General features: G+C 43.3%; 1 protein-coding gene across 1 annotated transcript in view; it reads left to right on the top strand.

The window, feature by feature from the left end:
* Positions 1-228: 228 nt before the first annotated feature.
* The window catches only part of KIAA1549L (KIAA1549-like ortholog), a 134,188-nt gene continuing 113,401 nt past the window's right edge, over positions 229-21,015 (top strand). Inside the window, exons 1-7 of the mRNA XM_011936378.1 lie at positions 229-2,231; positions 2,662-3,273; positions 5,644-5,759; positions 8,877-9,096; positions 9,937-10,070; positions 17,865-18,027; positions 20,389-20,448. Coding sequence (XP_011791768.1) covers positions 347-2,231; positions 2,662-3,273; positions 5,644-5,759; positions 8,877-9,096; positions 9,937-10,070; positions 17,865-18,027; positions 20,389-20,448 — 3,190 coding nt within the window. The 5' untranslated portion in view covers positions 229-346. The remainder of the gene's footprint in view (positions 2,232-2,661; positions 3,274-5,643; positions 5,760-8,876; positions 9,097-9,936; positions 10,071-17,864; positions 18,028-20,388; positions 20,449-21,015) is intronic.

The raw sequence follows: 21,015 nt of genomic DNA on the forward strand, positions 1-21,015 counted from the left end.
GGGGCCTAAAGGGGGACAAGAAGCAGCCGATGTGTCAGGTTTGCCTCTCACCAGCATGCTCCCCTCGTTGTCCACAGTCCCGTCAGGGACGTCCTTCAGTGCTGTCCCCCCATCCCAGCCAGTATGGGCATTGGCTCCCTCCATTTCAAAGCATCCCCCAAGGTCAGACATTCCCCCACTCCTCCCTCCACTTCCATCCTCTTCATTGGCTCCTGACTCACCTCATTCCATCATCTCTGAACCAGCAGAGCAACCCCCCAAAGTGCCGTTAGTTCCCCAAACGCCTCCAGCCGACCCCTCTTCAGGTCAGAACATAGCTAATCCCCTAATCCCATTTTCTGATGAAATGGACCACACTCTATCCCAAAATGCTCAGGATCTCATAGGCATCCCTCATCGAGGTGTTTCTGGATCCTCAACAAAGTGGCATTCCAAGCTGTCCCCAACAGAGGGTCCCTATTCAGCAGGCTCATCCACACCTGGGTTTTTGATCCCTGTGGCAGAACTGTCCCATCCGTCTCCCCCTCCCCCAGCACTTGGAAGTCTTCCTCAGCTTCTAAATGGAAGCCCCTCATGGTCAATGTTGGAAGTGGCTTCAGATCCTGCATCCACCCAGCAGATCAAAGCTGGGATGGCTGGAAGAGTGCACAGTGGGGTGTCTTTGCCAACTTTTAAGAATACAGACACAGCGACCCATGAGGCTGAGCCTCCACTTTTCCAGACTGCAGAATCAGGGGCCGTAGAAATGAACAGCAGAAAGCTAGCCCCTGACACTGCAAATGACTCTGCTAACCCGCTGCGTTTGTCAGCAGCTCCAGAGAATTCCAGAGGGCCCACCCTTTCGGCAGAGCACACCTCTTCTTCTTTGGTGCCTTCTCCTCTGCATGTCACTGCACTGGGTCGAGAGCAAGCCATCCTTTCTGAGGCAGTTCCCACATCACCATCAACTGGGACAGCCGACTTTCCCTCCGTACTTCCTTTCCTCCAGCCCACAGAGAATCATGCTTCCCCATCTCCCGTGCTAGAAATGCCCACTCTTCCAGCAGAGGGCAGTCATGGGTCCCCTCCTGCAACTGGAGACTTGCTCCTCTCAGGCAAAGTTCCTGATCTTTCCACATCTTGGACATTTCCCCGGTGGAAAAAGGACAGTGTGACAGCCATTTTAAGGAAAAATGAGGAAGCAAATGTGACGATTCCTCTCCAGGCCTTTCCAAGGAAAGAGGTTTTGAGTCTTCACACTGTAAATGGATTTGTCTCTGATTTCAGCACCGATCACGTCTCATCTCCCATGGTTACAGCACCAAGGACAAATCCCCTTCCTTCAGGATCACCTCTACCTTCCATACTCTCCATACAAGCCACCCAGACTGTTTTCCCATCTCTTGGCTTTTCCAACACCAAGCCAGAGGCTTATGCAGCTGCTGTGGACCATTCTGGGTTGCCAGCTTCAGCTTCCAAACAGGTGAGATCATCTCCCTCCTCCATGGATGTATATGATTCCTCAACAATAGGAGACATGAAAAAGCCAGCAACCACAGATGTTTTCTGGAGTTCTCTTTCAGCAGAAACTGGATCCCTTTCCACAGAATCAATAATATCTGGCTTGCAGCAGCAAACAAATTATGATTTAAATGGACACACAATTAGCACCACAAGTTGGGAAACTCATTTAGCTCCAACGGCTCCTCCCAGTGGTTTAACTTCAGCTGCCAATGCCATAAAATCTCAGGATTTCAAAGACACTGCTGGGCATTCAGTGACTGCAGAAGGGTTTAGCATTCAGGATCTAGTCCTCAGTACAAGCACTGAGCAGCCTGTGCAACAGTCAGACGTGACCGTGGTTGGAAGCCATGTAGACCTCTGGCCCACAAGCCATAACAACCATTCCATAGACTTCCAAACAGCTGAAGTTGCGTATTACTCACCCACAACTCAACATTCTGTGTCTCGTCCTCAACTACAGTTGCCCAACCAGCCAGCACATCCTCTTTTGCTAACCTCGTCAAGACCAGCGTCTACAGGTAGCTTGCAGGAAATGCTTTCAGATGGAACAGATACAGGTTCTGAAATTTCCAGTGACCTCAATTCATCACCTGAGAGAAATGCTTCCACACCATTCCAGAACATCTTGAGATATCACTCTGCTACTGAATCTTCTATTTCGACCAGTGTCTTTCCCAGGACCTCCTCCAGAGTGCTGCGGGCCTCTCAGCACCCCAAGAAATGGACAGGTGCAGCCACTAATGCAGGTAGTTTGTTTCCCAGTACCCCCAAAACAGGCATGACTGCTTATGTGGTCAAAGCATCTTCAAGCTCAACGCAAATACCAGCCGTGCTCTGAAGGAGCTCGTACCCCCTATCAGGAGTGAGTTAGCAGCCCCAAGTAGCCACCTCATTGATCCTGTGCCCACCTGAGCTTTTGAAACTATTCACAATGTAAGCATTCTTGCTGTCAACCATAGCTGTGCTGTAAGTGGCATTCTTGTTATGGTTAATCAACTTAATGAGCCTAGAGTTGTTTTGCTTGAGTTCTGTCCACTGCAAGTCCAGGTTACAGAGACTTCACCCTAGCAAATCCATAAGTTACATCCATTCATCATCAGAACAAGTGACACGTGCATTTCTAGCCAATGACAAACTTTGTTTTTTCTCTCTTTGCAGTGGACACAGTGTCATCTAAGGTAGAGCCAACAGCAGCAGCTGCCGTCACATTGTTTCTGAGGAAATCTAGTCCACCTGCGTTGTCTGCAGCCCTGGTGGCTAAGGGCACCAGCAGCAGCCCTTTGGCCGTGGCCTCAGGACCAGCTAAGAGCAGTTCAGTGACTACTCTGGCTAAAAATATCACAAACAAGGCTGTGTCTGGCCCAAAGAGGACACCAGGGGCAGTCCATACAGCCTTCCCGTTCACGCCAACCTACATGTATGCAAGAACAGGTCATACCACAAGCACACATACAGCCATGCAAGGAAACATGGGCACTGCCTCTGGCCTGTTGTCTACAACTTACCTCCCCAGGAAACCACAAGCCATGCACACTGGCCTCCCAAACCCCACCAACCCGGAGATGCCCAGAGCATCCACGCCACGCCCACTGACAGTCACGGCCGCGCTGACATCCATTACAGCCTCAGTGAAGGCTACCCGGTTGCCACCGTTGCGAGCAGAAAACACGGATGCTGCCCTTCCTGCCGCATCGGCTGCAGTGGTCACTTCTGGCAAAATGGCATCCAACCTGGAGTGTCAGATGTCCAGTAAGCTCCTGGTGAAGACAGGTATGAGACCACTGTTCTGATCTGAAAGCAGCAAGCCTGGCCTCAGAGATGTAACAATAATGTTTGTTTTAGATCTGTGGTCCTCAACCAGGGGAGATTTTTCACCCTCCCCCAGGGACATTTGGCTATGTCTGGAGACATTTTTGGTTGTTAAACTTGGTGGCTGGAGGTACTACTAAAATCTGGTGGGATAGAGACTGGGGATACTGCTCAACATCTTACAGTGCACAGAACAGCCCCATCCACAAAAATTAATCCCGCCTAAAACATCTATAGGGCCAAGGTTGCGAAACCATGAGATTTAGCAAGTGGTAGAGGAGAGAGAGCCTGATGCGGCATGGGTCTGGTCCTAGGATCAGTCCTGATATCAGAAGCCCCCGGAAGCCACAGTTCTGCCAGTGGGCCTAAGAATGCAAAGGTACTGTTTTGCATCAATGATGTCTTACATGAATGAATGATGTGATTCGTAAAATAGAACATCTTGGGAAGTGCTACAGAGTTCAGAAAGGCTTTTGCATTTTTTCAATTAGCTGATAGCAAAAGTACAACTTCTGCACACTATGTGGGAGCCCAGGATTTCTTTTGATGTTAGAAAGAAGACTTTCTTGAAAAAGTGGGATGGGCAGCACCAGAATTGTGAGCAAGGATGGGATGCTATCTTTCAAGCCCTCACTCCCCAGCTGTAGCAAAGCAGGTCTAGAATGCATGGAGAGCTTTTCATAGTGTGGCAATGTTTGCTATAAAAAAATTAGACAAATTATTTGAAAGAGCACGCCAGTGTTGAATGCTCACATCCTGCCTTCCTCCTCACCCCACAAAGAATTAAATGAAATTATATCTTGAGACATATCCTATTCTAAAATGGGAAATTGTGAAATTAGGCATAGCAAAAAGTACAGTATCTCTTTCTGTTTCTCAAGAAATTATACCATCTGGGTTTCCACTCTCTGTCCCCACTCCATTCCACTCTCTTCTGGGTGGCAGGCAGCCCTGGCCCCTCAGAGGCAGAAGTTGGAAACATTGTCTTCTCTGTCTTCTTCCCAGCCCCCCACCAACCCAGCTACATCTAATCAATCACCATTTCCTTTCACTTCTACCTCCTGGATACCCCTTCTCTCCATCCTCATTCACACTGCCACTTCCCTAGTTCACACTGTCATCATCACTCACCTAAATTTCTGCAACAACAGCCACATTTATCTCTCTGCCTTCAGAGTCCCCCCCTTCAATCTGTTCTCCAGTCTGCAGTCGGGAACCTTCTAAAATGCATTCCTTTGCTTAAAACTCATTTCTCATTGCCCTTAGGACCAAGCTTAAACATATATTTACAGTCATCCCCTCTTATCTGCAGGGGATCTATTCCAAGACTCCCAGTGGATGCCTGAAACTGCAGCTAGTACCAATCCCTATATAAATTGTGAATTTTTCTATTCATACATACCTATGATAAAGCTTAATTTATAAGTTAGGTGCAGTAAAGGTCGACAACAACTAGTAATAAAACAGAACAAGTATAACAATAGACTGTAATAAGAGTGATGTGAATGTGGTCTTTTTCTCCCTTTCTTTGACTCTTTCTCTCAAAATACCATACTCACCTGTTTTCAGACTGTGGTTGACTCCAGTACATAAAACCATGGAAAGCAACACTGTGGCTAAGAGGGAACTGCTGTACACTGAAATATTTTGCTTCTTTCCCCTGCGCCTTTGCGCCTGGTGCTCCCTCTGCTGAGAGGGGGTGAGGGGAATCTCTTCCCCCTTGTCAAATTTCACTCTTGTGATCCTTCAGAACTTAGCTGAAGCATCAGTTCTGATGGAAATTTTCCCTGATCCCCATCCCTTTACCAAATTCAGGGCTGGGTGCTCCTAGGAGCTCTGGCAGTGTCCTAGGCTTCCCTTCAAACAACACCTGTCACATTCGATCCCAAATGCCTATTCTCTGTCCTGTGTCTCCATCCCACTTGTGAGACGGGGATGGCACCTTCCTAATCCAAGGTTGTTTGAGGCTGCAGCACCGAGCTCAGGGCCTGCACCTAAGGAGGCTGTCCGTGAATGTTGTTGCAGGAATTTCATCGCATGCACTGTCGAGCCGGCTTTCAAAGTCAGAGGCAGCATCTGTCAGAAATGAAATGCCACCAGCATTCCAGCTCTCTTTCTACTTGGGTCACACAAATGGCTAGGGCCTTCTTTCCTTAGGACTTTAACAGGACCCACAGAGCTACCAGCCCAGCCCACCCCGTCACTGATGGCCCTGTGCTTACCATCTCTGCCCAGAACTTGCAGAAGGTGGCGGCTGGGAGGAGCGGAGGGCAAGTGAATGATGAGGCTTGCTGCCTTGCCTGATTGCCATGCTTCTATTTTGCTCCACAGTTCTCTTTCTAACCCAAAGGAGAGCGCAGATCAGTGAATCCTTGAAGTTCAGTATCGCCAAAGGGCTCACACAGGCATTGCGGAAGGCTTTCCACCAGAACGATGTCTCAGCTCACGTAAGTGCTTTGCTTTGTAACCAAGCTAATCCATCACAGTCTGGCTCTTGGGTCTAGAATATGTTAAGATTGTTTTCCTCCTTTAAGTAGAATCTGTCTTCACTTTGACAACTAGCTAATGTGTAGTGGCTCAAGAAAAAGGTCTAATTTTGAGATGGAAAATGGAGACTAGTTGCTTTATGTCTAGATTTCTTTTTAAAGATTGGATATATTGGCCAGGTGTGTGGCTCACATCTATAATCCTAACACTTTGGAAGGCCGAGGTGGGCGATCACTTGAGGTCAGGAGTTCGAGACCAGCCTGGCAACATGGTGAAACCCCGTCTCTACTAAAAATACAAAAATTAGCTGGGCATGGTGGTGGGTACCTCCTAGCTACTTGGAGGCTGAGGCAGGAGAATCACTTGAATGCGGGAGGTGGAGGTTGCAGTGAGCTGAGATCGTGCCACTGCACTCCAGCCTGGCCGACAGAGTGAGTCTCTGCCTCAAAAACAAACAAAGAAACAAGCCTGTATATATTGTTTTAAACCATCCCATTATCCCATCGTTTGGGGAAAGTATTTACATTGTTCGTGTAATTCTCTAGAAAACTCTCCATTGCTTTTCCCCTTATTTTTGTCACTATCATGAAGAGTGATTTATTTCTGGACATTCAAAAATTACCCTGACCTGTAAATCGAGTCTGACTTTGCTTAAATTGCCCACTGCAGACAGGGAAGTAAACATTTTTTCTTTTAATGCCAAGTACTGTTTAATGAGCGCTGGCTGATTTTGACGGCTTATCTAAGAGATGGAAGCTTCACTTTACGTCTTTGGGTTTGATTCCAAGTTTTCAAACAGTAAATGCAGTTGGCAGTCAGTAGACTCCCGTTTGCACCACTAAACACTATTGCTCTGGCTTCTTCTTTTGATGTTCTGTCCTACAGCTGCAGTCAGCTTACCGACCCCCTTCCCTCCCATCAACACCGAGGACTAGAAAGGAGATTTGGCACATACTTTATTGGTCATTGTCGATCTCTTTTATATATTTCTAAAAAAGAAAAAAAAAAAAGAAAGAAATGCATTCTATGAGAGGCTCTTATGATTTCTGCACCAGAAACTTTATGGGAAGTTGAAAAGGTGAATATTTCCATTTAGTTGCCTGATACAATTTTCACTAATCTTCAGTCATTCTCAAACTACTTTTATAGTTTTGGTCTATTGCTGCATATCATCACAGACCAGTGTGACAATGAGTATTCGTTTTTTGTTTTTTTTTTTTTTCTTTTCTTTTTTTTTAATGGACTTTCATTTAAAAACTTAAGTAGAAAAGGCATTTGATATTACACCATAAATGGAAATCAAGATCATTTGCCACAAATAAAAGGTGATGGTAAGAATGAGAATAGTGGAAACCAAACAGCTTGTTAAATTCAAGCTAGAGGTTGTTGCTTGCAGAAAGCTCTAAGGCTGAGCCTGGTATCCCTTTGTTTGTTTGTTTATTTAAAAAAGGAATTAGCAAGGGTTAGAGAGATGTTAAAAGCAAATATTGACTAAACTGAGACTTATTCTTTGGGGTCATTGGAAGGGTTGAAAGGGAACAACTTTCTCACTAGTGATTTAGTTGATTTAGTGTCGTCTTGTGCTGTGTCCGCGTTCCATGCTGAAATACCTCTTGTTCCCCCTAAAATCATCTTGAGCACCATCTTCAGGGAAAACTGAGGGGGAGCACACAATGTGGAGGAAGTAAAGGCACACCCATCCTGTTGCAAAATCAGTTGTCTTGCTTCCTTTGGAAAATACACACGGAGATGCAAGAATATGGGGAGAAAGCAGGTGTCAAAAATTTACTGGCCAGGCACAGTGGTTCATGCCTATAATCCCAACAATTTAGGAGGCCAAGGTGGGAGGGTCACTTGAGGCCAGCAGTTTGAGATCAGTGTGGGCAACGTAGTGAGACCTCCATCTCTACAAAACATATATAAATTAGCCAGGTATGGTGGCACACACCTATAGTCCTAGCTACTCGAGAGGCTGAGGTGGGAGAATTGCTTGAGCCCAGGAGGTCAAGGCTGCAGTGAGCTGTGATCACGCCACTGTACTCCAGTCTGGGTGACAGAGCAAGACCCTGTCCAAAAAAGAAAAAAAAGCACTCACAAAACAAAACCCTGAGTTCCAGTTTTACAAGATGAAAAGAGTTCTGGAAATGGATGGTAGTGATAGCTGCACCTTATGAATGTGTTCAATAGCACTGAACAGCACACTAAAAAATGGTTAAGATGGTAGATGGTATATTGTGTGTATTTTACCACAATAAAAACTTAGAAAAAAAGGAGCTGCATACATATATGTATGTGTTTATATATGTTACTCTTTTCTCTGTTTTTCAAATATATAAATTCTATAATAAACATTACATTTAATATATAAAAACCAAAAGAAATTTTTAAAAACCCTGAACTGTAAATATGTAACATCAAGAAAGAAAAAAGAAAAAATAAGAATAAAATCTAAAGCCTCAAAATCTTACAATTGAGACAGAAAGAGCTCAGACCATCAGTGTCCCCTAGGATTCAGCTGTCAGAGAAATTCTCTGTGGTGCATCCCCGCCTTGGTCTTAAACCAATTTACAAGCCAAGGACAGAGTCTGAACGAGTCTTCTCTCTGCTTCTAGAAAGAGGAATTCACTTTACTTACTTCTTGACCCGTGCCCCAAAGGTGCCCCCACTTAATCTATCATTTCTACCTTTTAATTCTCATAAATGATGAGAAATACAAAAAGTGATTTTCCCCAGCATTTCATTCACTGAAAATCTCTTTGAACTACTCTCTCCTCTCTGCCTTTTTGGTAATAGTAATGGATTGTCACAGGATTATACTGAGGCACTTAAAGAATAAAGAAGATACAGATTCAATTCTATTCCATGAAGATTTGATGTAAACTATATTTTGTTTTTGTGATATTTTGAGACTTGCCAATCCAAATTATGCTTTATAGGATTGTTAAGAATATGTGTTGAATGAGAACGTTCTCTTCTCCAGTCTTGTTTCTAACAGCCGTGGTTCTAAGAAATACCAAGAAGAACTTAAAGTACTGTGGAAATAAACAATAGGTTTTGTGGGTCCATTTGTTTTGTAGGTGGACATTCTGGAATATTCTCATAATGTCACAGTTGGTTATTATGCTACCAAAGGGAGGTTGGTGTATTTGCCTGCTGTGGTGATCGAAATGCTGGGTGTGTATGGAGTCAGCAACGTCACTGCAGACCTGAAGCAACACGCCCCAAACTTACAGTCTGTGGCAGTACTTGCCTCCCCATGGAATCCCCAGCCTGCAGGCTACTTCCAACTAAAAACAGGCAAGTGACTCGGAAGGAAAGGATTTTATCCATTCTTGGGTTCACGAGAGTACCAAGTGGACACCTGTTTAAAAACTCCATCACTAGCTGCTATGTCATTTTTTAAAGTCCCTGTGAATCTTCTTCAAGGGGTCCTGCTCATCAAATGTCCAAGTTCCTTGCACATGAGCCCAAACTCTTCCAACCCTAGATTTGCTAGAAATGTTCTATGATAGGAGCCTTCCTTCCCAATTTACATACTTAGTACTTTTGAGCACCAGGTACTATATTTTGTATTTCTTTCTATATTATCAGTGGATACTAATAATAGTTGAACATGCAAAAAAAAAATCTGTAGTTTGGAGCAATGGGTTCCAGATGCCACTGAATGGTAATCTCTGAGTTTAGGTCTTAGAATATATTTTTTTCAAACTCTCTGGTGATTTCTGGTCTGCAAAGTTTGTAACCTACAGGAGTAGAGAAACTCTTAAAATCGAAACAATCAACTTAGCAATGGAGGTCAATTGATTTTCTTCCCTCCAAAGAAACAGAAGGCATGATCTCTCTTAGATTATGATTTGTCAGTCTTTGAGCAGATGTCTACATATTCCAATCAGATAAAATCATAAAATCTTTTACATTAGAGGGAATCTCTGGTTTGATCGTGCTTTTAATTCTTCTGTGTTATAAATCATCTTAAGAGCCACTTTCAAAACTACAATCAAACCTTGTCTGGCCTTATTATTTATTTGCCTAATTCCTCTCATCTGAAATCGTGCTTTTTATATAATGACCACTGTTAAATCGAAGGAACTGAGTCATGGAGCTTTGGTGAGCACTGATTGACTACTCTCATTCTAGTGCTGCAGTTTGTGAGCCAAGCGGACAACATACAGTCCTGCAAGTTTGCTCAGACAATGGAACAGAGGCTGCAGAAAGCATTCCAGGATGCCGAGAGGAAAGTCCTGAATACCAAAAGCAACTTGACAATTCAGGTAGGGAGGAGGGTGCTTCAGGCTGTGTAGTTGACAGACAACCACAATGCAGATTCTGGCAAGAAATGACTTGGGTCTTCCCTTTCAGAGCTGCCATGTATGAATGTAACTTTGCACTTCAGACATTGGTGAGGATGTCTGGGATCTGGCCATGACAGGAGGGATGCTGTGTCACTGTGCACCTATTGTGGTTTGGGTTTTATATTTCTTTCCCCGTGGGATGCTTTCTCAGGGCTTTCTAATACGTTTATTATTTTGAAAAGTTGAATTAATCTGTACTGTATATGTCAAATGTCTAATATAAAATGAATAAATGAATCAATTCTAAGTAGCTAAGTCACCAAGATTTGCCCATTCTGTGATTTTAGGCATTGGCTTATATTCCAGTCACCTTAGTTTACACACATGCCAACACACATACACACAGACATACACACACACACATGCCCACTCACACACATACACATGTGTTTTATATTGAAATCTTTACCATGTGCCAGGAATTGTGCTAAGTGTTTTACAAATATTTTGCTACATAATACTTGAGACATCCTTCGGAGATATTCTTACTCCCATTTCACAGAGAACTGAGAGGCTAAGAAACTTCCAGAAAGTCACACAGTTAGTAAAGAATGGAAGAAGGACTTGAGTCAAAAGCCAATGTTCTTATCCACTACGCTATACTCACATCGATGCAATGTAGAAATGGGGTCCTTAATGAAGCCTGTGTCAAACAACGGAATTCTTTCCCAGGAAAAATCCCTGGGAAATGAATCATGGCATGAGTGAGGAGGAAGTAAGAGATGAGGTTAGAAGCTACAGGAGTCTAAGAGTTAAAGGGTGATGGGAAAGTGTCCCCTGTAGGGGCTGCTTTTATTGGGGGACAGGATTTTAGATGCTCTTGAACATTTAAACAGCCCTTTAAAATTTTTTTTTAGTTATTTGTAGAGATGGGGTCTCCATATATTGCCTAAGTCGATCTCAAATTCCCAGGCTCAAGCGAGTCTCCCTTGGCGGCCTCCCAAAGTGCTGGGATTACAGGCATGAACCATCACACCTTGGTCACTGCATCTCAGCTTTTTGGATTAACAATGTACACATCACCAAAAGCCTTTTTCAGACCTTTTTTTTTTTTTTTTTTTGCAATTACATAGATATCCCACTAAGGACAGATGCTTCTCAATGACACTCATCTAGCCCCCAATTAACTCTTCTTTTTAATGTCTCTGTTTTGACTACTGAACTAAAGCCAATTCATCCAATTATCAGTTCATCCAATTATCCATTCATCTCAAGAGCTGTTTAAATGTTCAAGAGCATCTAAAATCTATTTAGATGTAATCTTCAAACCACCTCCTATCGTCTTTTCCAAGGAAGGTTTGTTACTTGATCTATAAAGTGTCCTCTAATGGCCCATAACTACCATACACCACCACAAGGAGGCTTCTTAAGGGCAAGGGCAGCTTATCTTGGTGTCCTTCCCAGTGCCTGATAAATAGCAGGCACTCAATAAGTCTGTGCCTCCTGAATACAATTAAAGTATGCTGTGCTGCCAAGATCTAACTAGGCTCATGCACCTGTGAGGATCACAAATCCAATCAGAAAGAAAAAGAGTTGCCACAAGAGAGCTGAGTCACACTCCTTACATAAATCTTCAGTCTGTGACACATTTTTAGATCTTCATCTAACATGAACCAAATCATAATGAGATACTTCCATCTACACTTTGGATGAATCTAGAACAGGAAAGCTGCTCACTCACTCAAGTTAAACTGTAGGCTTTCTACATCATATTGGCTTTGCCGATAATTCACTTATGCTAAATGTCCATTTCAAAACCACTGGGTTAACCCTATTTCCATTTTTGCCTTGGCTGACAGGAAGCCCAGAGCCAAATTTGTTGCCTGGATTTAGTAACCCTCAGGGCCTCTGTATTATGCATGGTAACTGCATGCTAATGTTCCCTTGGGGCTGTCTTTCACCAGGACCTGGTTTTATAATTAATAACTTTTCCTTTTATATTGTATAATATATAATTTGTAAGGCACCTTGAATCCTTTGTGGAATAAGACCATGTAAATATTTAATTAATTTGCTCAGAGAGTCATTGAAAAACCGACTTAAAAACTTGTACAGGTTTGGTATTAGGGACTAGATTACAGTGGGCTCAATTAGGATGTTTTTGGTTGCCAGGGACAGAATCTAAGCTGATGAAGCTTAAGCAAAAAGGAAGTGATTGGCTCATGTAACTGAAAGGTTCATATTTATTTATTCAGATATAATTATATCCAGGTGATTAGATGATGTCTTCATCAAGCTCTCTCTTCGTTTCTTGGTTGGCTTTGCTCTACACTGGCAATGTCCGTGGCTCCCATGGGGTGGCCCCTCACAACCCCAGATTTGTCTCATCCTTGTTGCTCACAGTCTTGTAGAACCAAAGTGCCTTTCCTGCTGTCATTCCAGTAAAATTCCTGGGATTAGCTCTCATTGAACCTGCTGTGCCCTTTGTGGATCACTAACTGGCCAAGGAGATTAAATGTCCCAATGAAGTAGGCCTGACTGCTCCTGAAACCTGAGTGGGGCAGCCCCATCCAGAACACATGAGCAAAGAGGAGAAGTGGTTCCCTGAGGAAAATTGTGATGCTATCAAGAAGGGAGGATGGATGCTGGGTAGGCAAACAACAGCTTTCTGTTCCATCAGCCTGTAGTTCTTCTTAGCTAAATGAATCATGGCATGAGTGAGGGGTAAGTAAGAGATGAGGTTAGAGGCTACAGGAGTCTAAGAGTTCAAGGGTGACAGGAAAGTGTTCCCTGTAGGGACTGCTTCTATTGGGGGACAGGGCATGAATTTCAGGGACCAGTGCCCTGACTTTGAACCTGTAGGCCTCTAATTTTTGAAGCTATTCTCAAGTATAGCTCAAGAATGACCTTACTTTTCTTACCTATAAAAAATGAGTATATTAAAGAAAACAAATGGAAAGACTTCCTGTGCTTATGGATTGGGAGATTTTATTTTATTTATTTATTTTTTTGAGACGGAGTCTTGCTCTGTTGCCCAGGCTGGAGTGCAGTGGCGCGATCTTGGCTCACTGCATGCTCCGCCTCCCAGGTTCATGCCATTCTCCTGCCTCAGCCTCCTGAGTAGCTGGGACTACAGGTGCCCGCCACCATGCCTGGCTAATTTTTTTTGTATTTTTTTAATAGAGATGGGGTTTCACCGTGTTAGCCAGTATGGTCTCGATGTCGTGACCTCGTGATCCACCCGCCTCGGCCTCTCAAAGTGTTGGGATTACAGGCGTGAGCCACCACACCTGGCTGGATTGGGAGATTTTATATTGATTGTCACTACCCAAAGGGATCTGAAGATTTAATGTAATTCCTATCAAAATCCCAGTGATTATTTTTCACAGAAATAGAAAAATTAACCCCAAAATTCCCATGGAATCTGAAGGGGCTTTGTGTAGCCAAAGCAATCTTGAAAAGGAAGAACTAAGTTGGAGGTCCCACACTTCCTGATTTCAAAACTTACTACAAAGCTATGGTAATCAAAACAATGTGGTGCTGGCATAAAGGCAGACATTTAGACAAATGGAATAGAAGAGAGAGCCCAGAAATAAACCCTCTTGTATATGGTCAGATATTTTTTGACAAAGGTGCCAAGGCTATTCGATGGGGAAACGACAGTCTTTTTAACACATTAGGAAAACTGAATATTCACATGTGATCCCAAAAGAATGAAGCTGGATCCTTACTTAACACCATCTACCAAAAATAACTCCAAATGGATCAAAGATCTAAATGTAAGATCTAAAACTATAGGACTTTTATAGGAAAACATAGGGGAAAAACTTCGTGACACACAGTATTTGGCAGTGATTTGTTGGACATGACACAGGCAAACAAAAGAAAAAGGCAAATTAGACTTCATCAAAATTAAAAACTTCTGTGCATCAAAAAACACTACCAGCAGAGTGAAAAAGCAACTCATAGAATAAATGAAAAATATTTGCAAATCATATGTCAGGTAAACAGTTAATATTCAGAATATGTAGAGAATACCTACAACTCAATAATAAAAAAAAAAAAAAAAAACAAGGAATGAGCAAAGGACTTGAATAGACATTTCTCCAAAAAAGGTATACAGATGACTTAAGCACATGACAAGATGCTCTATATCACTGATCATTAAAGAAATGCAAATCAAAACCATGAGATACCTATTCACATCTATTAGGATGGCTATTCTCAAAAAATAGAAAGTCCTAAGTGTTGGCGATGATGTGGAGAAATTGGAACCCTGATGCATTGCTAGTGGGAATGTCGAATAGTGCATTCCCTGTGGAAGGCAGCATGGGGGTTTCTTAAATAACTAAACTTAGAATTACCATATGGTTCAGCACTTCCATTTCTCAGTATATACCAAAAAGAATTAAAAGTAGGGACTCAAACAGGTATTTATACACCCGTGTTCATAGTAGCGTTATTCACAACAGCCAAAAGGTAGAAGCAACTCATATGTCCATTAATGAATGAGTGGATAATCAAATGGCATATATACATACAATGGAATGTTATTCAGCCTTTAAAAATGAAGGAAATAATGGATGATTGGAATGCAGAAAGATTTTAAAAAGGAGGGAAATTCTGATGCGTGCTGCAACATGGATGAACCTTGAGGACATTTTGCTAAGTGAAATAAGCCAACCACAAAAGGACAAATACTGTATGATTTCTCTTATAAAAGGTATCTAGAATTGTCAAATAAGTGATTCTACTTATAAGAGGTATCTAGAAAGTAGAGTGGTAGCTGCCAGGGGCTGTGAGGAGGGAGAAATTAGGAGTTGTTTAGTGGGTATAGAGTTTCTGTTTGGGATGATAAAGAGGTCCTAAAGATGGATGGTAGTGATGGTTGTACAACAGTGTGAATGCACTTAGTGCCACTGAACTATACGCTTAAAATGGTTAAATTTTATATGTGCATTTTACCACAATAAAAAAAAATTAAAACTTAACCGGTCAAGTGCAGTATATACAGAGGCACCCACATTGCAAACTTTGTAGGTTTCCTCGGGCTCCAGTAGGATTTGGGTTTTCCTTTCATTTTGTTTTAGAGGCAGGATCTGACTTTGTCTTCCAGACTGGGGTGCAGTGGCACAATCATGGCTCACTACAGCCTCAAACTCCTGGGCTCAGGTGATCCCCCAGCCTCAGCCTCCTAAGCAGGTGGGACTACAGGCATGCAACATCATGCTTGGCAATTTTTTTCTGTTTTTTGTAGAGACAGGGTTTTGCCATGTTGCCCAGGCTGGCCTTGAACTCCTGGGGTCAAGTGGTCCATCTGCCTCGGCTTCCCAAAGTGCTGGGATTACTGGCATGAGCCACCACACGCAGCCAGGATTTGGTTTTGTTGAGAGGTAAAACATAGAATGTTCACAATAGAGATAAAGATTGAAAAGGTTTTTTTGTTGTTGTTTTTTAGTTATTATTTTTTAGGTGGCCGTATGGTGAAGTTTTCTGAATTGTTCAGAAAGAAGTGCGTTTCTTTTTGGTACCTTCAGAAAGAATATGCTTAACCACAGGTATTCATGCCTTGGGGAAGAGGCTAAACCACATTCCAAAAATACTTCCAGAGGAGAGAGTCAGAGTTGCACAGACATACTGATTCAGTTTATTGTTAGTCATGGGAATAGAGGCTCTGGATTAAACAATTAAAAAGGGACCAGGTATAGTGGCTCACAATTGTAATCCCAGCACTTTGGGAGGCTCGAGTGGGTGGATCATTTGAGCCCAGGAATTTGAGACTAATCTGGGCAACAAAGTGAGATCCTATCTCTACAAAAATGAAATAAATTAGCTGGGAGTGGTGATGTGTGCCTGTAGTCCCAGCTATCCAGGAGGCTGAGGTGGGAGGATCGCTTAAGTCTAGCAGTTCAAGGCTTCACTGAGCTACAGTCAGGTCACTGCACTTCACCCTGGGGGACAGTGTGAGACCCTGTCTCTAAACAGAGAGAGAGAGAGAGAGAGAGATCTTCCACTTACGGGAAAAAGTGGGAAATAAAGTGAAGAGCTCTTCTCAATAGTTTCCTGGGTGATGGATTTCCTAAAAACCCTTACTTGATCATTACACATTTTATGCATGTAAGAAAATATCACATGTGCCGCCTACATATAGATAAATATTATGTATCATTTTTTAAAGCTTGTAAAAAAATTTTTTAAATGGGAAGGTGGCAGAGATGTTAATATCTGAACACCCAAAGGTCTGGTAAAGACAGGGGATTAGTCAGTGTCCTGACAGGAAAGGGAGGGTGCACTCAAATGCAGGTGCCTTTGTAGAAAGAAGAGTGGGCAGGCTCTGGGGAAACCGCAGGAGCAGTACAGTACTCATAGCTCTGACAGCTGGGACCTGATGGGTGCAGGGTTCGAGGTTCAGCTGCCTGATGAGAGTGAGCTTTGACCCCCGAGGAGGGAGTCCTCGGCATCAATACTTTGACCTCACTCTCCTCCCTCCCTCCCATATCCTCCCAAAGGCAGTGGAGCCCATAGGGGTTGTCCACAAGGGTCTGCCTCCAGGGGCACCAGACAGGACAGAGAGGGTGGGTGGCAGGAGGATCTGGAGGGAGAAGGGAAGGCACCCAGCACAGAAAAAGGCCTCACCAAGTTGAATGACTTCCTACTAACGATGTTTTTCAAATCTCATCTGTGGGATATTTTTGTTCATACATTGACCCAGAAAGCTTCATTTTCCAGCAACTGAAAAACTGGCTTAGACAAAATGTGAAAAGAAAACCATGCCATCTCATAGGATGTTTTACACATTCAATGTTGAATTAATAGACCACAAGGAAATGTAATTGCTCTCTAAAAAGCATATTCTGTGTTTCTGAATTCCTCCCCCCACCTTTTTTTTCTCTTGCTCTGTCTCCCAGGCTGGAGTGCAGTGGTGCAATCTCAGCTGACTGCAACCTCTGCCTACTGGGTTCAGGTGATTCTCCTGTCTCAGCCTTCTGAGTAGCTGGGACTCCGGGGGCCCGCCACGTCGCCCGGCTTTTTTTTTTTTTTTTTAGTAGAGACGGGGTATCGCCATGTTGGCCAGGCTGATCTTGAACTCCTGACCTCAGGTGATCCGCCCACTTCGGCCTCCCAAGTGCTGGGATTACAGGTGTAAACCACTGTGCCTGGCCTCTGAATTCCTTTTCTAATTAGGTTCTGTCACTCTGCCTGTGACTAGACTGGTTTTCAGCTCTGTTCGCTCCTGGTCCTTTGAACTTTCGAATTCCCTGAAAGTTTGACTCAGGCTCTCTCTGTCTGAGCAGTTGAACCCTCTTTAAATGTAACATTGCAATGCTCTATTTTATATTTTCAGAATCATAAAAGTAACCTAAGACTATTTAGCCCAGGAAAAGATACACATACCAGTGATTAAGAACCTGGAGTCAAACCACCTGGTTCTAAATCCTGACTCCGTCCTTTATTAGCCATGTGACCTTGGGTTGGTCCCTTGATCATTCTGGGCCTTGGTTTCCTCATCTGTGAAAGGGAGTCATCACTGGATACATCTCCTAGGGTTGTGGTGAGGATTAAATGAGATGAGGTGCCCTTAGCACCCTGCCTGGCACGCAGCAAGCAATCAGAAATGATGACGGTTACTCTTGTCTCTTCCTTGCTGTTTCCCCGACCCCCTTTCATTCCTTCCCTCAACTCCTGCTATCCTCCCCCTCCCATGGCCTCCGTGAAACACACCCTGGTCTTATTTGGCTTGTCTCCCTCTCCTTTTCTCCTGTGTTGATTCAGATTGTGAGCACGTCCAATGCCTCCCAGGCAGTCACCTTGGTGTACGTCGTGGGCAATCAGAGCACATTCCTCAACGGCACCGTCGCCAGCAGCCTCCTCAGCCAGCTCTCAGCTGAGCTGGTGGGATTCTACCTCACCTATCCGCCGCTCACCATTGCTGAACGTGAGTATGGCCATGCCTACGGGGACCCAAATGTTTCCCCTGGGGCCTTTCTCCATTTAGCAAACGTTTATAGTGCCAGGCCACATACTACCACCTTTATCATAAAGTGACAGCTAAAATATGTGACGGATTAAGGTTGAATTGAGGAAAAGTTTAGTATACATCAAAGAAAGCACTTGCTAGTTTCCTTCGTCCTTTGCATTTCTCTTATCTCATTTAATCCTCAGACCTGCCCTATAAGACATGCAAAATTAGCCCCATTTTGCAGAGGAGAAAACTGAAGCTCTAAGAGGTTTCACGAGATACCCACTCTCACTTAGCTAGTAAGCCATGGGACCTGGGGTTTGAACCCAAGCAGTCTGTCTTCTCAGCTTACAATTCTGCCTGCTAGGGCAACCAGTCTCTAAGCAATCTGGGTTGCTATGGTTTTTCTCCCGCTTATGCCATCAGCAAACGTTCCCAGACCTTGAGGCTCGGCCCTGCCTCCAGATATCATAATGTAACTCATTTGCAGTCCATGGTGTGACTTCACTTGCTGAGGTCCCTGTAGTCTTGTGGCCTCATCTTTTTCTAATGTTTCAGTTACATAATCCTCATTACCATGCAGTAGGCATAGACTTCAAAGATGCAGTAGGCTACATTTTGTATCCAAATGTTTATTTGGTAGCCAAAGGATGGAAAGGTTTATACTCCTAAATTTAAACATTCTTACATTTCACAAAGTCGCTGGGCAAGTTTGTTTATTTATTTATTTATTTATTTATATATTTTTATTTTTATTTTTATTTTTTTTTGAGACAGAGTCTTGCCCTGTCGCCCATGGCCGGATCTCAGCTCACTGCAAGTTCCGCCTCCCGGGTTCATGCCATTCTCCTGCCTCAGCCTCCCGAGTAGCTGGGACTACAGGCGCCCACCACCACGCCCGTCTAGTTTTTTGTATTTTTTAGTAGAGACGGGGTTTCACTGTGTTAGCCAGGATGGTCTCGATCTCCTGACCTCATGATCCGCCCGTCTTGGCCTCCCAAGATGCTGGGATTACAGGCTTGAGCCACCGCGCCCGGTCTCAAGTTTATTTTTTAATACATATTAGCAAAATTGTCCCATAATTTCTTTCTGGAGTTGTTTTTGATACTGTAAATAAACAAGATAATGTGCATGAATGTACTTAGCACATGGCAGCCACTCAGAATTTTTTTCAAGTATTTGTTTAATGGCAAGCTTTTGTAAAGGTCCACATAATAAGGAAAGATGACTGGATTTTAGGGAAAAGATGATGTCATAAAAGGTGGCAATATGTCACATGTCAGCATTTTCCATCATCCTTTTATTTCTGAAAACAACTACGATTTATTGAGCACTAACCATATGCAAGGAGGCAATGTACCAATCCCTTTGCATGTATCAACTCTAGTAGGCCGCATACTTGTAAAGAAATATGGGCCTTTTGTTACAAGCATTTGGCTACTAAACTTAAGTCCTTGACATTGGAAAAGTCCGAGATAATCATTCCTGACAATGTTAGTGGTCATTGATTTTTTAAGATGATTTTTTAAGAGAAAGCTACAGCAAACACAGGTTCCTGCCGTGGGTCTTGATAAAGAAGGTGTTCTGTTGGAACAGAAAATTTTGATGAAAAAACAGAAAGGGCAGAAACTCACAAATCCTAGAAAACTCTTCATCTACAAGTTGGACCTTTATTGAGTCTTTTGGTTTTCTAAATAGTGAGATAGTTTTGGTTCTTATGTCCTGGAATCCCTAAGAATCACAAAGCAGGATTTAGCCACTTGCTGTTTTGTCACTTATATCTGTTTTCCTTAACGAAATTTCAAATAAGCCCGGTGCCATAACGCATGCTTATAGTCCAGCTACTCAGGAGGCTTAGGTGCAAGGACCAGCTGTGCCCAGGAGTTCAAGAACAGCCTGGGCAACATATCAAGATCCCATCTCAAATATAACTAACTAAATAAAATGAAACAGGCCGGGTGCGGTGGCTCAAGCCTGTAATCCCAGCACTTTGGGAGGCCGAGGTGGGCGGATCACGAGGTCAGGAGATCGAGACCATCCTGGCTAACACAGTGAAACCCCGTCTCTACTAAAAAAATACAAAAAAAAACTAGCCAGGCAAGGTGGCGGGCGCCTGTAGTCCCAGCTACTCGGGAGGCTGAGGCAGGAGAATGGCGTAAACCCGGGAGGCGGAGCTTGCAGTGAGCTGAGATCCGGCCACTGCACTCCAGCCTGGGCGACAGAGCGAGACTCCATCTCAAAAAAAAAAAAAATAAATAAATAAATAAATAATAAATAAATAAAATGAAACAAATCAAACCTATAAAAGTAATTGGGTATGTTTCTTATTTGTTTTAGCACTGGAATATCCCAACCTTGACATATCAGAAACAACCAGAGACTATTGGGTAATTACAGGTAATCTCTTATTTTGTTATTTCCCCTCTTCATGCTGTCAGGTTTGTTTATTTTTTTTTAAACTGTAGGCCATTCATTAATCAGATTGGCACTTTTCTTTGTTCCTGTCTTTTAAGTCAGGGAGTTACTTCTACAGGACCAGAAGTGAATGGGATAAACTGAGATAAGAAAAGACATCACACTGAAGATGAATATTAGCTAAATAATTCAAAACAGCTTCAAGTCCTCACTCAGTGGCCTCCTCTTTGCAAAAAGTGACCCTATCAGAAGTTACCGTGTTAACTCAAGAAGGTCTAGGGCATTAGTTTGTAGTGAATAGTTATCAGTTTATAGATGGAAAGCCTTTTTGGACTGCCCTATAAAACCTAAATTAAAGTTAGAGGAAGGCCGGGCATGCACTTGCTTCTCCACCCTGGCACGACACGCACCCACACCAATCCTGGCATGTCTTGACAGTGAGGGTGTTTGGAAGTAGAAGGGAGTTCTTCTGGCAGCGTTTTCTCTTTTGTTCCTTGACATTTTCCTGTGGATCTTTATGGAGGAGCAAAAAAGTTCTTCTTTGTGTTT

The sequence above is a fragment of the Colobus angolensis genome, unplaced genomic scaffold (genome assembly GCF_000951035.1).
Source record: "Colobus angolensis palliatus isolate OR3802 unplaced genomic scaffold, Cang.pa_1.0 Scaffold152, whole genome shotgun sequence".
Taxonomy (NCBI): domain Eukaryota; kingdom Metazoa; phylum Chordata; class Mammalia; order Primates; family Cercopithecidae; genus Colobus; species Colobus angolensis.